Raw genomic sequence first — 18,463 nt, 5'->3', positions numbered from 1 at the left:
AAACATCCAGTAGTTTAAATTTCTTAAAAAATAAGTGGATCATTTGACAGCAGAAAAAATTGGTTGTGTGTAAAGTCGGTTTACGGACGATAGTTTAACGTGACAACGTCATAACAAAACATTGATGAAATTATTGCATACTTTTTTGAATAAAATTGAATCATTTTTATTTTAATAATAAAAGAATAAATACTTGAAATTACACTAGTAATCAGATTTTTAGAATGCAAGAATAATTAACCTTTATTGCCGAAATCGTTGTTGTAATAAGCAATGAAAACCACATTAACTTTTCACTTCACTTTACAAACAGTCGACAAAACAGTTCACGTGTAGATGTAAGTTGTGTGCTGCCGCTGTCGTTCTTCTCCTCGGACGCATAGGCCAATCGAGTGGAAGAGAGATAGATGCGGCGCAAGCGTACAATGAGCGTAACGAAACAATGTGCGTAACGGGACACTTGCGTGCAGCCGGCTTTCGTCGATTTATTAGACGTTGTCACGTCAAAAAAAAATTATATAATTTAGCGGTTTGTTTGTAAAATATTTCTGCAGTTGTCACACCTCCTGACGCTAGGCGCAGAGCTGTCCGGGGTCCGCGCAGAAGCCGTATGTGGGGCAGGGGCGGGCGTGTTGACTCGGCACTTAGCACCGCCCCCTGCCGGCCCCAACCGGGGCGACACGAGCCCTCTCCAGGTGGCGCTACTTTCCCGGGCCGCGGTGCTCGTCTTCCCGTCACGTTCCCGCCGCGCTCGGCCGGGCAGCACCTGCCCGCTCAGCGAGTCTCGTCCACTTCCTTCTCCCAGCGCATCGGCGCTGTTCCTGCCTCCGCGGAGTATTCATCTATCGTCTTTATTGGTGGCGAACTTAAGGCACTTACACTGAACCACTTCTCTGCAATTACATCAAATAGTGGAATATTAAAAATTAATCAGATGTTGACTAAAAATTAAGAGAACAGATTAAAATTTTAACTTAATGTTCAAATATCAACTATTAAAAAAAATGCAACCATAACTAATTTAAAGTAATCAAAAATTAAGCATAGACATACATAAAAAGGAAAGTAATTAAACATTCAGCAAATACGTAGTATCAAAACCGTGGGGGGGGGGGGGAAGGTGCTACTACATTAAAACTAGTCACTCGCACATTCACACACAGATTCAAGCTGAGGTTTCCTCTAAGGCCCTGGATTCTTGTTGTGTAGGCCTCGTACTTGGTAGTGGTGCTCCGATAATAATCTTTATATATATATTTCTTGTGTGCGTGTGTATGTCACTGAACTCCTCCTAGACGGCTGGACCGATTTTGATGAAATTTTGTGTGTGAGTTCACGGGGATTCAAGGATGGTTTAGATTCACAATTGGATATTTTATCTCGATTCTGAGTTAAGAAAAACTAAAAAAAAAACACGCTTTAAAAGCAAAAATTGCAACGCATTATTAGAAGCCATTAAGTTTTGCTATTGTAAGGAACTAAGTAGAGTAAGAAAAAAATAAAGATCCTGACAGTTTATAGCGTCGCCATATTTGTTTCAATTTTCAATACCCTTTTTGTATATTACAATTTAAATTGCAGAAAAAAAATCATGTTTCATAGCCACACAAATAGTGAGTGTGTGTCATTTCTCTATGTCCACGAGGTCTCGCCGCGTCAATTTTCTCCTTGGAGCGAACCCGTCCGCTTAATTAAATAAACAGCTTTTATCGTTGAATGATTTCATGATTTATTTAATGAAAATATGCTCTCATAAAAAAATTAGTTAGATAGACATTCAATAGGTGTCTTTCTCTCACTCTCTCTCTCTCTCTCTCTCTGAAATGTATGTAGCTTGCTCGCGGGTCAGTAATGCAGACAATCTTTACATTCTAGCTCGAGACGGAAAAAACAGTAAATGTGGTTTACAAAGACATTTTATGAAGTGTCTTCCCGTCATTACATTTGAAAGTAGAAACATATTTACTCAAAATTTAGGTAGTAACATATTTTTATTGCAAAGACTGAAATAGAGGTGAGAAAAATTATCATTTGTGAACATAAGAAAACCACTACAACTGTATCAACTGTTATGTTATAATGTTTAAATTTCTAAATGGTGCAAGATAATACAAAATTCCATGCGGAAAAAGTCGTGGGCAACAGATACGTATAGTTATAGGTGTGGGGCTATGCATGCTGATTTCTCATATACTGCATGGATGCGAACATGTAAGAATAATCTATCTATCTTACTATAATCAAACAGTACTTTTTCTGTCTGTCTGTCTGTACGCGATTTTGATGAAATTTTGTGTGTGAGTTCACGGGGATTCGAGGATGGTTTAGATTCACAATTGGATATTTTATCTCGATTCTGAGCTAAGAAAAACTAAAAATACACGCTTTAAAAGCAAAAAAACTAAGCATTGTTGATAATTAGCCTCCATGGCAACGGGCTTTTGCATTGTTGTTGCCTTCTGCGTAACCATGGGAAAGGTTTTTGGTAACGGCAGTGGCGTGCCCAAGAGGAGGGGTATGTATAATGAGAAGATACAAAATGTCCAGCGTAGAAATACTTACCGCCATATCCATATCTCACAAAAAGTACATTTGGGCAGGAAAATGTCTGTCGGGTTCGCTAGAAAGATATATAGAGAGATAGAGATATAAATAGAAAGATAGAGAGAGTTATAGAGATATACATAGAGAGATAGAGAATTAGAGAGATAAAGAGAAATGCTTAGTATATGTTTAAAAAATTACAAAAAAAAAATTGATTGAGGCATTGCAACGCATGCCGGGCATTATCTAGTTATATATATATTCAATGTTGCTATGAGCTCGAAGTAGGTAGCGATAATCACCCCAACCCCCCATGGAACCTTATCGCAGGCCAGGCAGTCTCCACGTAGCTAACCTCCAGTGCAAGTAACATTGCTCTTGTGGACAATAGAAAGTTACTTTTTGTTAAGACCCTCAGCGACGCATTGGTCAGGATTGATATTCAATAGATATGGCGGCTGGTCGACATCTTCGTCGCTGGAGACGATTGAGGAGGCAAAGTCGACAAAGCAGCGGCGAAATGCACGGGTGAGAGGGAGGAAACAGTACCACACCGTGAAACCCCACCGGCTCACAGCACGTCCACCACGTTTACCCATTTGCTAAAAAGTGTGTGAAATAAATATACATACTCGTAGTTATTTTGAAGTAAAACAACTTTGTAAATAAAGCTATGTTTGGACTTATCAAATAGTAACCACAATTACACCATATATTTTCAGGTTAAATAGCGTTCTGAAAAGAGTGTAGGTAATAAATAACCATGCAATTATAACGTAGCACGTGTCTGGAAAATTGTGGAGGGGGAAGGGGGGTCCAGGACCCTTAATCGAATTTGGGGGCCATGGGAACCATCCTCACCTTTGCGGAAGACGAGTTTGTTTTTAAATATTCGCTCGGTCACGTTCTTATTGAGGTGGTTTCCTTAAATATTTTGCTTTATAATTTTGTATTTTTTTTCCAGTGATTTGAATCCAGTCAAGGATGTACATTCCTAGCAGAAAACTAAAACATGCAAACGAGTGGTATGTCGACTTTGTAATGAAACTCTTTATTTTTAGGGAATAATTCATAGTAAAAATAATAATTTGGCGTCTCCATCTCCCCGAAAAACACACAGGTTCCTACGTTTTGTGTAAACTTATTTTTATTTATTTTTTTAAATTCTATTTTCAAAACAGAAAAATGCTTTGTAGGAGAGGCCACGTAGAAACGATGAACTCATATCGTTCACCACACGATTACATGTCTTAAGCTCATGCTAAGTTTGAAATAAGAATTAAAGTTAAATTTTCTCGATACCATTGAATATACGACTTTTTTCATATTTATAAAATCATTTATAAACAATTAAAAAAATTTTGATTGTAAATTTACTTGAAATCATAAGCAAAGGAACGAAATTATAGAGCCGGAATAATTTATCGAAATGGCCCTTTAAGGTGACGGGACTCTCAAGAATGTGGTGTACTTCCAAACAGGTATAAAATTGACACAGGTATAAAATAAATATTCAAGAAGAGATTATTTTTGACGTGACAACGTCTAATAAATCGATTAACGCCGGCTGCACGCACGAAAAAGGATGACTCATTTTCCCGTTACGCACATTGTCTCGTTACGATCGTACGTTTACACTCGATTGGAACAACCATCGATTTGACTTTTTCGAGGCACATTAAACTTGAAACACTCCCATTCGTTTCATACTTTTCCTATCATCGTCCTATCCTTAACAGAATAACACAGATTGGAAGAAGTTGAATAGCTAACATGTATGAAAGTTATAGTTAAAATAATCTGTTCGTTAAAGTAATAAACATATTTGAATTAATGAGTGCAAAAAAAAGTAAATTTATCAATTAAATAGTAGATTTCATTTCACTCCTTCTTTTAATCCATACAAAATAGTGATAATTCAATAAAAATGATTCAATTTTATTCATAAAACCATGCAATTAATTCTCCAATGTTTTGTTATGACGTTGTCACGTTAAACTATCGACCGTAAACCGACTTTACAGACAACCAATTAATTTTTTTTACTGTGAGATATTTACCCGTGATTCTATAATGGTTCTCTATTCCATCTAAATTGTTAGTCGGTGTGACACTGCTGGGGTACCAGCTCGGTGCTGGCGAAGAGACGAGTGGCGCCAGCGTGCCGGGACCGCCACTCAGGGCGCCACGAGTCAGCGACCAGGCCCCGTCGAGGGACGTCTTCGGCGACCCCCCACCTCACCGGGTAGCCTTCTCTTCACAGACGAGAGAGCCAAACACCCGATCGCGCATCTTCGGGTTTATTTTTTCGTTCATTGTAAAATTTTAGGTTAGCTACCTTATAAATACTTTAAAACATCGTGGATGGTTTGATTTGGTTAGGATAGCCACATTAAAGATACTGTGAAATCATTGTAAACAGTTTCCTAGCCCTGGATAGCTACATATTAAAAAAGTTATTTGCTAAGCAACCATAAAATGATTTTACAGTAATTTTTAATGTAGCTATACTTACCTAATATAACCAACCATCCACAATTGTTTTCAAAGTATTTATCACGTAGCTAACCTATCCTAATCGACCGCAAAATTTAATGCCACGCCGGTTTACACAATGAGATAGAACGGGGGGAAAAAAAAGCGAGCATGAACTCGGGGGAACTTCGGGTGTGGCTCTCTCGTCTGTGAGATGAAGGTTCCCCCCAGCTGGCCGGCGGCTCACGTACCTGGGTGTCCGACGCGGCGCCCGCCAGCAGCAGCAGAAGCAGCGCCGCCACCGCCTCCATCTCTGCGAGATCCCCGTCTGTCGCGAGGGGGGTCCTCCCGCCCCCCTTTATACACCACCCCCTCTCCCTGCGCGCGGCCCCCGGGGAGGTAGGGGTCCCGCACCTGCCCCCTCCCCCCACCACCACTCAACCTCCTCGTATCTCCTCGTATCTCCTCGGAGGCCGCGCTGCAAGTTCACGTTAAAAACATTACGCTGGAGAAATCAAGTCAGTCGTACCAAAAATTAAAAAAATAAAAAATAAAAAACGTACGAAATATCGGACGATTGACTACTGCCAAATATTACATATATTTATTTTTTTAAAAAAAAATCATTTTCGTCTCGTAATGCAGACTCAAATTTCGAAGTTCACATTTTTCAGCATGTTGCAACAAAAAAGGGCTGAATGTTTTTTTTTTGAACCATTTGGTCGTCACAAAAATTACTTTAAGAAAAAATTGTTTAAATAATATTTGGAAAATTTGGTACCACCTACTAAGGGTTTTTTTTTTCCTGCCCTTCAACCACTACTTTTTTTTTCTACCCCTTTATCTAATGGGTTGATATTACTAAAAAAAAAAAATATTTCGATCAAAAGTTTTGACACTACTCTAAACAGGTACAGTATTTATCGTATTACAGGATTTGTATTTCTTTTATTTTTCAAAACCTTTCCTGTTTTTTAAAACCTTTGCACGATTATTTCCTTCAACGAAATCGACCGAGATTTATCATCTAATTTATGAATCCGTCTGGAAGTGAGATGTACAAAATTAAGACCGTTAGCATTTCAATTATATATATATATATATATATATATATATATATATATATATATATATATATATATATACAATAGAAACGACTATACCTAAAAGTTAAATGTTCGCATATGTGCCTTTGTCATGTCATCCTGTATTGAGTATATATATATATATATATATATATATATTGCGTTCGTCTATGCTGTTCTCGTGTCTTCGAAGCTTCAATCACTTTACTGCCCCATCGAAACATTAAGAACTAGTGTCAGACTGACTAACAATTTAGATATAATAGAGAACCATTATCGAATAATGGGTAAATATTTCACGGTAAAACAAATTTTAATCCATTTATGACCACAAAAAAAATTATAAATAATTAAGCCTACTTAATATTGATTATTTATATTATACCTATGCCAATTAATGAGCTTGTGTGTATTTAAAATTATACATAGTTTTATTTAATTTTATTGAACTTTGTCATAATTTTATATTAATGTGTGTGTTTTTATGGATGTGCTTGAGTCGTGTACGTAATTTGTGACTGTTTTGGTTATTTATGTGGCATTGTTACTATATGTACTGTGTCTGACAGTCAAGACTTTTACTATTTTGTAGATTCCAACTTTCGTCAGAGAAAGGATGTGTTTGAGTCGTGTACGTAATTTGTGACTGTTTTGGTTATTTACGTGGCATTGTTACTACATGTGCTGTGTCTGACAGTCAAGGTTGTTACTGTTTTGTAGGTTCCAGCTTGCGTCAGATAAAGGATGGCCACCGAAGACGCTAGGTTCCTTTGTAAGGCTCCCTTCACAGCGGCCAGTGCGCACGCGCCAGTCCGCCACATTACCAATTGCCTGGATCAACATGGATTTGGAGGCAATCAAGTGAGTTTCTGTTGTTGCTACAGCGAAATAAATGCCACACAAATAACCAAAACAGGCGCAAATTACGTAAACGACTCGAACACATCCATAAAAACACTCGTATATATAATTATGAAAAAGTTCAATAAAATAAAAAAGTGTGTATAATAAATTTTAAATACATGCAAGCTAATTAATTGACACAGGCATAAAATAAGTATTCAAGAAGAGATTATTTAATATGTAGGCTTAAATGTTTATAGTTTTCGTATTTTCATTTCAATTTTTTATATATTTTTATTTTTTTACTATCTGACCCGGCAGACTTCGTACTGCCTAATTAAATTGGAATAAAGTCCTTTCAAATTGATTTGTAATGTGACTTTTTTTTGTTCCTACATATTTTATAGTCGGGGCAAAAAATTCTCCTGAACAGAACCGTCACCCTGGTGATAGGGTGTTGTGAATAAGAAATATAATTAAATAAAACATATAAATAAAAAGATAAATTAAAAAAATAAGTAATCTTTTTATTGTTAATCATGTGAAACATAATAATTTTTATTTTCATTGCAGTGCATGATTAGATCGGTAATTAGTTTGGTTTGTAGCATTTCGGGTTATTCTACCTAAATTGATTCGTCTAATAGGAGGCATATCTATATTATAGATTATTTTGTCACATGCAATAATTAGCGATCATAGGTAAATAAACACTGCACAAAACACTATATAGGTTAAGAATTTGTTTCGTGTATAAGTTGACGAAAGCAAACTCATTAGGGTAGGTAACCTAAAAAAAAAAAAACACTGATATTGACAGTTTGTTGTTGTTTCAACTTTTTTTAAATTTGATATGACTTGGAGTCAAATCATTCAAGCCGTATTTAAAATAGGGAAATGAAATAATAAAAACTTAAACTTATGAAATACTTTTGGTAACGCTGGTTTTGTTTGACTGATGTAATGACTTTAAAACTGATGCATTTTAAAGTAAAACAAATGAAATAATATCGCGAAGCCGACCAAATTGAACTATTCGATTTCGGTTTATTTATTTTTTTGTTTATCTGTGCTCCAACGCACACTGTTTTGATATATTTGATTGAACTTTGTACAGAGGTAATAAAGTGCAAATTGACTCTTTGACGTTAGGAACATACCTACATTGTTTAAACAACAATGAGTGCTCGTTTTAGTTAGAAAACGTTTGTATGGGAAAAAGAAAAGGGCTGGTTTTAGGGTTTTTCCGGCAATTATTCGAATTTTTCTCGCCGTAAAAACCAGCTTTGATCTTCAACGAACATTTTAAAAAAAAAATTGGCCAAATTGGTCCAGGCGTTGTTGAGTTATGCGCTTAGCAACACATTTTGCGATTCATTTTTATATTATAGATTGTGAGATATTTACCCATTATTCGACAATAGTTCTCTATTCTGTCTAAATTGTTAGTCAGTCTGATACCAGTTCTAAATGTTTCGATAGGACAGTAAAAAAACAAAATATATTATATTCATCGATTCGATCGATCAACAAAAGGGATTTCTACAAGTTTTCCACGTGTGAGTATCAGAACATCTGATTAGCTGTTACAGGGCTTAAAAGAGTTAAACTAATAGCGTTGATACGCAACTGATAGAGAGCATACCTGCAGAGGAAAAGTTTACTTTGACAATGAGGTACGGGAAAAAAATATATATATTATGTAACCTACATTAAATTGTCTTATTTACTGGAAAGTTAGTTGTCATATTTTCAGGAAATGTATAACTGAGAAACATTTACATAAATTGAAAGACAAAGAATAAAGCAAATTATTTACTGAAATAGATTCCCTAATTCATTAATTTCTGAGCAATAGCTTGACTCGCGTGAGTTTACTGACACAACTCCAGGTGAGGTGACTTGACACTCAGCTGATACAAGGTTCGTGTAGGTGTATTGTTCCAAATTATGAGTATAATCTGATTGGTGGATTCTACTGGGTGTTCACAAATACGTTGTTCCTGCAGGCGCTGCCAATTACTTGCATTGTTTTCATTCTTACAAATAAATTTGAGCTCCCGGGAAGTTTTTTCATTGAATCCCAAAGAGACATCAAAAACAGGTGGTCACCATCGTTTTCTTTAGCTATTTCGATTTCCATCCGTTGCTTGGATCCCGTTGCATTACACCAACTATTTGCTCTACATCGGCCGATACAAACCTATTGATTGTTGTTGTTTTGTTTTTTTGGTCACGCTTGATCCAGATGCAGTGGTCTAATCATCTGTTTGTGTAGATCATTATGTAATGTTATCATCAAAGCTACTCATGTTGGTTGATATTTCACTACTGGCAATAAAGGTGTAGTAAATTAAAAAAGTCTTATCAACGTAGCCGATCCTTATTTTTATCACGCTTCTATTAGCTTCACTTGTTACTAACTATTTTTTTAGTTTGTTAAAATGTAATTATTATTAGCTAATCTCTGGCATTTCCTTACGTAGCAGTCCCTCAGGCTCTTCCGTTTCCGCTACAGGATTCGGCCTGTAGCAAAATTTACACATTAATTATCGAGCTGGCTCTTTACAGCTGATATAATTTTTTTCCCCGTTTAATATTAAACAATGTATAGGTACACCAGACGCCCTGTATTTCTGGATTATTTTTAATTAGTCTTTTGGTTGGTTTCAGATACCTTGGGAGTTGATTTCTAAGACTTATTTGCACATATATTCCCGGCTTTTATTGCCAACAGTAAGCAACATAATCTACGAAGTGTGTCAACAAATATGGCAAACAATGAAAAATGAGTGCCTGCCACCACCGGATACTGAGCGATGAAAATGTATCACAGAGGTTTTTTTTTTTTTTTAATAAAGCAAACTACCCAAACTCCTTATAAGGAAATCTGATTCGGATTTTTAAACCTTGTAACTGTGGTTCTATGTATTTTAATTATAAAAAAAACTACTTCTCAGTTGTTTTGTTAGCCATTTGTGATGCGAATTATCTCTTCAGTGTTGTATATATTGGATAATATGGCAAGGAAAGTGATTCAACAGTTTTCAAGAATAACGCTCTACACAAAGAAATTACATCAAATTAATTACAGTTAAAGTTACCAGACGCCAATCCTATACGTTACAGGTGATACCAACTGTACACCGCTGTATTACGTAATAGAGGCTGATGAAGCTATTTCTCTATCAGGACATGTGACAGTGAGGGAAAAAGTGTACAACTACTGACATTGTAGAGCACGCAGGGATATAGAATTCTCCTTCGGCATGCTTAGCAACAAATGGAGAATACTTCACCGGCCCTACGAATGTGTCCATCTCTTTGACAGAGAGCATCATAAAGGTTTGTTGTATACTTAAAAATTTTCGTCAAGAAAAGAGAAGGCTACAGATTTGAAGAAACAGCAGGGCCGGAGGAATGGCACTCTTCACCGTCTGTGCTTGCAACTCTACGAGGGAATGGTGTTCGGATTTAATCGAAATGCCTCGCCACCTTGTCATCTTTTAACTGGATTCGATTTATTAAATGTTTTAAACAACCTTCCATAGTCCTTATTTTGAAAACCATTGTTGTTTCAGCATTTCCCCTCGCATAGTTGCAGTACAACTTCTTTATCTCCAACGTCCTCTAACATTAAGTAAAGCAACGAACCACGCTATCATCCTTTCAGTACCAGGACCGGACGGCGACTGACGTTCTATAGGTATCGCTCCTTTAGACGGGCAACATGTTACAACGCCTGAGAGGTCGGCAATCAGCCCCGCACGCAACAGGCACCAGCTGCCTACCTCCCAGATGCATGCAAGTGCTGCAGCGGTGGTGGCGGTACAGAGAGATCCAAATCTATATCAATAAATAAAAGAGTGAGTTTGTCTGTATGTCTGACTTGCTGTAGTTCACATAGCGCGCACTCGGTGAGGCATAGAACCGTGAAATTTGAGGCGCGGATTCTCCAGGAGGCGTCTGTTTCGTCTGTTTACACCTCGACGTGATACATAACCCCCCCCCCCCCCCCCTTCCCCGAAATAAAGGCAAGAATATTATGAACACTCATGTCATTCGAAACTCATTTTCTGAAGTTTCACACCGAGCGACGAGAGGGAACGTCACCAAGCAGCCCAACTGGTGAGTTAACGTAAACAAATTTGAATTGCAGTGGTTGGTTCATGCACATCGACCCGGAGAATGTGGTTACTGAATTTGTCAAAAAAAATAAGAAGAATTCTTCTGTAAAAAGTTTGTAAGCTTAAAAATGTTATTTACAAACAATTATTTTTTGGTGTTTATGCAGTTTTTCTTAAAAATCAGAAGCCCCCTCACCGCCCCCCCCCCCCAAAAAAAAATCAGGAAGATAACCCCCCCCCCCCTCCCCCCGATAAAAATCCTGGGTACGCCAATTTAAAGACTGGATTAAGTTCCGGAAGTAAGAGACGAAGAGAGCATCGGCCAGGAGATGAAGAGAGCTCTATACTATTAATAATACCTAATCACGATACTGTTAAATACTGTTGGTTAAATAATGCGAATTTGATGGCTTTTAAAAACAGTTCAATCCAAGATGGAGTCGTTAGTTTATATTAGTTCTTACATTTTTTTATCATATGTTTTTTTTTAATCGATAGTTTTTTTTTCTTCGTTGGAGACGCGGCAGTGGCATAGTTGGGAGGAGGGGCACGCATAATGAACAGTGCGCGAGTGTGTTTTCTGCCTGCAGACTGCCGTGGCGAAGAAGCGCGGGCGCGTTTACCTGTGGCTAAGTCGCGACAACGGGGGATACACGTGGCACTTGGCAGCACTAGGCGGTCTGAACTCGGTGGGGTAGCCTTCATTTCACAGACGAGAGAGCCACACCCCGAAGTTCCCCGAAGTTCATGCTCGCCCTTTTTTTATCCCCCGTTCTATCTCATTGTATAAACCGGTGTGGCATTAAATTTTACGGTCGATTAGGATAGGTTAGCTACATTATAAATACTTTTAAACATTGTGGATGGTTGTTTATATTAGGTAAGTATAGCTACATTAAAAATACTGTAAAATCATTTTATGGTTGCTTAGCAAATAACTTTTTAATATGTAGCTACCCAGGGCTAGGAAATCGTTTACGTGATTTCACAGTATCTTTGATGTAGCTATCCTAACCAAATCAACCATCCACAATGTTTTAAAGTATTTATAATGTAGCTAACCTAACCTAATTGACCATTTGTTATCATGAGTTGTCCAAAATAAACATTCACGGAATATGGGACGGCCCGAGAATATTTGTTGGAAGACAAAGACTTCCTAGATTTTATGCGGTGTGAAAAATATACACATCCACGAAGAACGTTTCTTCGATTAGGTATTTTCCTCTCTAAAAACAATTACAAATAAATACCGTTGCCTTGTTTATGGTCTTTCTTTTTATCAACACCGCCATATGTATTTACAATGAACAAAAAAAAACAACCGAAGATGCACGATCGGTTTGTTTGTCTCTCTCGTCTGTGGAAAGAAGGCTTCCTGGTGAGGTGGGGCGAGGACGTGGCGAGCTGCGTGACGTCACACGCAGAGGAGGAGGCACTCGGCGTCCTTCGACGGGCCCTGTTGGCCGGCGCGTGAGGCGGGTCAGAGGCGAACACCCTATACTAGCATCACCCACACTTGCGCCGCTGTCGGACCTTACAGCACACTTGCGGACTTCTCTACGAACAACCTGCCTCAAACAAACTATAAAGAAAAGGGGGGGTTTGTCTGTAAAGTCGGGTTACGGACGATAATTTTACGTGATATCTGCAGGCAGAAAACACACTCGCGCACTGTTCATTATGTGTGCCCCTCCTCGTGGCTACGCCACTGCCGTTTCTCCAACAAAAAAAAATAATAATCGATTTAAAAAAAATTATAGAACTAATATAAACTAACGACTCCATCTTGGATTGAACTGTTTTTAAAAGCCATCAAATTCGCATTATTTAACCAACAGTATTTAACAGTATCGTGATTATTATTATTGATTAAAAATTGCATTATTTTTAATTTTTCAAATATTATTTACAGTTGTTGCAAATTTAATTTAAATAATTTGTTCAAATATAATCACGAACAATTAGTTTAAAAAGCCCGCCTAAACCTGTTTGAAATTATAGAAGATTTTCTCGCACGGTGGTTTGGCCGGTTCTTGCACGCTCGGCTCAGGCGGAACGTGACAATTTTTCGTGCGTGCAGCGATTCATAAGACGTTATCACGTCAAATATATCTTCGCAATTTCAAATAGCTGAATATTCTTAGAAAGTACCGCACGTCGTATTTTGATTTCCGAGTTGTGTGTTTCGTTCTGAACTAACACGTGGACAAAATAAGTGTGTCCGTAAATTTACGAAGATTGCCGTAGATTTAGGAAGATACCTGGCTAATTTGTAACCAGTGTCCGTAAATTCAAGGTGAAGAATTTTTAACAGTGTGGGAGTCCCATAGCCTTAGCATGGTAGTTACCTACATTATTTCGACCATATTATCTCGTGTCTTTGCTTATAATTTTAAATAAATATACAATACAAATATGTTGAATTGTTTATAAATTGTTTTATCGATTTGGAAAAAAAATGTTTTTTTTTTATATTTTTTGAGAAAATTTAAGGCAAATTCATATTTTTTTTTTAAATCATAGCATGAACTAAACAGCATGTAATCATGTGGTAAACTTTTTTTGAATTAACCGTTTGTATGTTGTCTGTGCCGCAAAAATATTTTTGATCATAAATTAATAAAAATCTGTTTTTTTCCAAAAGCATAGGAACTAGAGTTCTTCAGGGTTGTAAAACCAAATTTTTATTCATTTATGAATCTATCTTAAGAATTAAATAAATATATATATATGAAAAAGGCTTAGTACGATTTGTTTATTTAAAATGTTATACTACTACTCGATTCCATGTTCCCATTTTACGTTTGGTTTAAAATATACTTATTGAATTGATTAGATTGATTGATTTTAAAACAATTATAGGTTTGTGGATTCAAATCACCAGGAAACATATAAAATTATAGAAGCAAAGTACGTTTAGTACATTTAAGCTCGCAGTAACTTGATCCTTGTGAAAAGACACGTTGTCTTGGAAGATCTGATGCGCAGATTCATATCGCTCGTTCTGCTCCTGCGTTACGAAGATGGACGATTTCGGCTAATGTAAACATACGGTCATGCGTTGTAGAGCGTAACATGTTTATAAAAGGTCCTTGAATATACTTCTGTAAAATGCCACGACGAATTTTTAACCGATTCAGTGAAGTAACGTTCTATGAGCATATTAACAACCCACATCAATAGAGATATAAAGCCTCTTTTTGTCAAAACAGGTTAGTTTTCATAAGGCTGAGAGAAAAAAGAATTGTTGTCCTTTTAGTTGGTAAGTTTTTTTTTTCTGCAAATAATTATTGTCAGGTGCGTTCGCTGCATCTGGTGCTTGTAATTTTGTTATTTTATTCTATTTTTATTTTTTGAATAACATTACGAATACTACCGAGCGCCCTTTCCTTTATCAGACGCACTGTTATCTTACGACATAATAAAACTTGTTCTCACTTAACTCAATCGGATATGCGTACGCACAAAACTAAAAATATTGTTCGCTTGCCCTGCATACAGTGCTGCAAAGTATTACGGATTTTCTGTAATCATTACTGATTACGGAATCAAAGTATGTTATTTTTTTATTACGGAAGCCTGAAATATTGCGAATAATTTTGCTCAAGTAGCTCATTTTAAGAAGGTAAACTTATTTATCTGATACTGAACATAAATATAAGTCCTGAATGTTATGTTATCATTTTTTAAAATCAAGTGGTTTTGCTAACCTGTGTATTTTTAAAAATTAATTTTCTGTTAGTTTATCAGTTTCTCTGGCCTTTTTATGTTTCGTACAAATGTTATTTACTAAGACTAACGGGCTAGGTGTAAAATGTCATCTTAGCGATCACAATAACGAAAACTTAAGTGATTATTTACTATTAGATGCCACTTAGCGTAAATGTTTTGTTATAAAGTTTGTAACGATACACAATACGCACGAATATCAGGAATAGTACGTGAGAAATACCATGGCGTGTGTGAGACCGTGTTAGCGAGACAAGGCCGTCCTTCAAAACCGGCGTGTATTACACGCGCCCTCGCCTTTACGGCTACTGTAAACAAGTGTGCTGATGGCCGCGAGGGAATCACTGCTTCCTGCACTACTCAGTGCGGTGATACCTCGTCTCTGGCGCATGTGAAGCTCTCTGCGGTACCCGCAGGCTCGGAGGCTTGGGGGCGCGGAAGACTGCCATACTGGAAAACTACCATAATGCCGGAATTCCGCCTGACCTCTTCGAAAAAGTACCATAACGAGACGGAATACTGCCATATTTTCTTATACACTCCGTGGAATGAGCACAGTAGCATTGGTCTCGAAGTAGTGTATAGAATACTCGGTAGGTAGCGCTGTTAACCCTCTAGCTGTTTCTCAGGTTAACTTTAAAGCCTACAGATAACGCTTCTGACTGTCATAGTTGCAATCACAAGTCACCGCATAGATCGGACACTAGTAGAAACAAATGTTTCCAAAATTTTTACATAGGGAGCAGCACTGTATTCTAATTACGCCGATTTATATAAAAAAAATTAGTTTTCCATTATGGCACTTTCCCTTCTGTTTTGACAGAGGCGACGGAAAAGTATCATAATGGAAAACTGCCATAACTTTAAAGGACAAAGGGGAATTCTGCCAAAATTTCTTATACATTCTACGGAATGGGGAAAACGGCCTTACTCGTTAAATTGTAATGTAACTAGCTTCATATAATTTACATTTTTCGACACTGGAATAGTTAAAATAATTGTAGATCATTATTTAATGAGTGCAAATCCAACGAAAATATTCAAGGGTTTTCTTATGTAATGTTTTCATTCATAGGATGATAGAACACAAAAAAACTCAGATATTAAGGTTTTTAATATCCATATTAAAATATTTAAAGCCTACAAACTTTATTTTTAATATGTTGAAATGAAAGGAAAATATTTTTGTGTTGTGTAGAATGCACAGGTCAAGCAGCACATAGGCTCGTACATCGAATGTTGGTGGGCTTTGCACAGGCTTGCAGTCTTTCAAAATAAACTCTGCTAAAATTTAAGTATTTTTTATATTATGAAATAAAAATATCACATAGCATATTATTCTTCATTAAAACTGTCAGATCTAATTGCAATTCAGTTTTTGTTCCTTACAGACCTATAAACGAATTATGACATAAATTAACAACAAAAATACATTAACACAAGATATACACATAACCAGTTGGTTACTTTGGTTTTAACAAAAATCTTAAACTAAAATGGTGTATATAAAATAAATATGTAGATTACAAAAGTTTTACCAATGAATATTTGTAGATTATTCAAAAGGAGTTATAAATTTTTACACATTTTATAGTTACTAATGGTTTTAAAAGTGTCACTAATTCTGTAATTGCAAGTTGGAATTCATAATCCAAACCGAGTCATTATGTCTGAACCAACAAAAAGTGCATCACTGATCGAACTTCTAATAAATATAAAATGCAAATAGGTTATATAGGAATGTAGCATATTCAAAATAATTTACATGCCTGAAATTTTTAAATATTAATTTAAGAACTTTTTCTGCATACTTGCAATTCTTTTCTAATTCAAATCTTTTGATGCAGAGAATAAGACCTAAAGATCTTCATGTGTTGCTAATAGTATTATCTACATGTTGATGGCAAAAAGCTTGGCATCCAATATAACTCGAATGTCTTAAAAGAGGACACCACTTTTAATGTCATTACTTACTATGTGATAATTCTGATTAATTAAATTAGTTTCTTTGACTAATGGCTATACAATAAATGTTATCGTAATTCAGAGACGTTTGTTAACTTGAAAATCAGATCCGGACAGCTGAAATATGCTATCTTGCTGAATAGTTTCACAAACAAACATATTTCCCAATTATATATTTTTTCATCAGCATATATTCTTGATCAATTCTGATTACAGTTGGAATATCATTTATTAAATATTAAAGAGTAGTTGAGATAAACTACTACTTTGCGGAACACCTAATACCATGAAATTGCACTTACAATTTTGACTGCAAAGCGTCTATTTGTAAGATGATTAAAACATATATACCACGCATTACTTGACGAGGCCTAAAATTGACAATTTTTTAATCATTAGATTATGATGGAAAGTATGTTGAAATAAATAGAATATTTCATTTACATCTGGATTTATACTGGTATATACACACATATATAAAAACAGCGTGTGTTAAAGACGATATTCCTGATTGAAAACTATGTGGTTTTACAGAAATAATATTTTTAGGAATAAAATTTATTTACCTATAAATATTTTTTCGTCAAAAACTGCTAAAATACTACAAAACAAAGGTTTCTGACTAGAATTTAACCGTCAGTAATACTTCAAGCAAATATATACCGATAAATGGTTGAACACACTGACTGATGCACACTTAATTAAAATATTTTTGTACAAAAGCAAATTTTTTTTTAATGTTTTAAATGTTTGTTTGAGCTTTATTTATAACATGTTGGAATGATAATGCTACAGTTACTAAAAAACTAAAACGCTACAAAACTACAAAAAAAATATTTTTGCAAAACTCCGTTCCCCCGGAGAAACCCCCGGAATGGCCACCGCATGGGGAGCCCAAGAAAAGAAACGGGCTCCCCATTTGGAAGCCACCTGGAAAGTTTTTTTCTGTTCCACCCACCGTTTCTTTAGTAGCCTGACTTGTTACAAGGGATTGTATTCCTACCAGAGAAAATGCCACCCTTTTGTCTGGGCAATCCGCCTTGGAGGAGCCGGGGCGCGAACCCGGGTCCTACAAGTCACAAGGCAGGCGCTCTACCCCAGAACCAGAGTGGTAAAGCGCATACTTGCAGTCTTCTTAACACTGACATGATGTTATTCCACGAGTTTACTGTAGTTTCGTGTGTCATTAACAAGTGCAGTAACATCTAACCTCGGTAGCGAACAAATTTAAGTTTTCTTGTGTTGTTCGTTCAGGATGCATTATGTAATTTCATAACAGTGAAATATAATTTGTATAACTAGTTTAGTTGATTTCCCGCAAACAAACTTACAGTAACCCTGTAAAATAATTATATAGAAATATAGACTAGTAAAACATATTTAAGAGCTTGCACTGTCGATGGTAAAGTTATTTTGAAATAAATGTTAGATATTAAAAGTGAGTGTTTAGTTAAAATGAAACATGAACTTCTTTGAGTACACAATCACAGAAAGTTTTTTTTTTTTTTTTCAATATTTGTGCACATCGAAGTGTTATCGCTATTTAAATATTTGTAATTTAAATTGTAAGAAAAGTTTGAACACTGTATTTTAAATTTTTTGGTTGTGTAATATTTCTACGTGTAATAGTATAAAACATGTATTATGTTTTAACTGTTACAGTATAAAAAGTCAATTTAATGGTTGTGTATG

General features: G+C 36.1%; 1 protein-coding gene across 1 annotated transcript in view; it reads right to left on the bottom strand.

Annotated features, from left to right (window-relative positions):
* LOC134530257 (A disintegrin and metalloproteinase with thrombospondin motifs adt-1-like) overlaps positions 1–5,337 on the bottom strand; it is a 128,979-nt gene extending 123,642 nt beyond the window's left edge. The window contains exon 1 of the mRNA XM_063364948.1: positions 5,271–5,337. Within this exon, the coding sequence (XP_063221018.1) occupies positions 5,271–5,330 (60 nt within the window). The 5' untranslated portion in view covers positions 5,331–5,337. The remainder of the gene's footprint in view (positions 1–5,270) is intronic.
* Positions 5,338–18,463: the final 13,126 nt, after the last annotated feature.

Source organism: Bacillus rossius, chromosome 3, assembly GCF_032445375.1.
Source record: "Bacillus rossius redtenbacheri isolate Brsri chromosome 3, Brsri_v3, whole genome shotgun sequence".
NCBI lineage: Eukaryota > Metazoa > Arthropoda > Insecta > Phasmatodea > Bacillidae > Bacillus > Bacillus rossius.
This window is presented reverse-complemented; position numbering and strand designations above follow the sequence as displayed.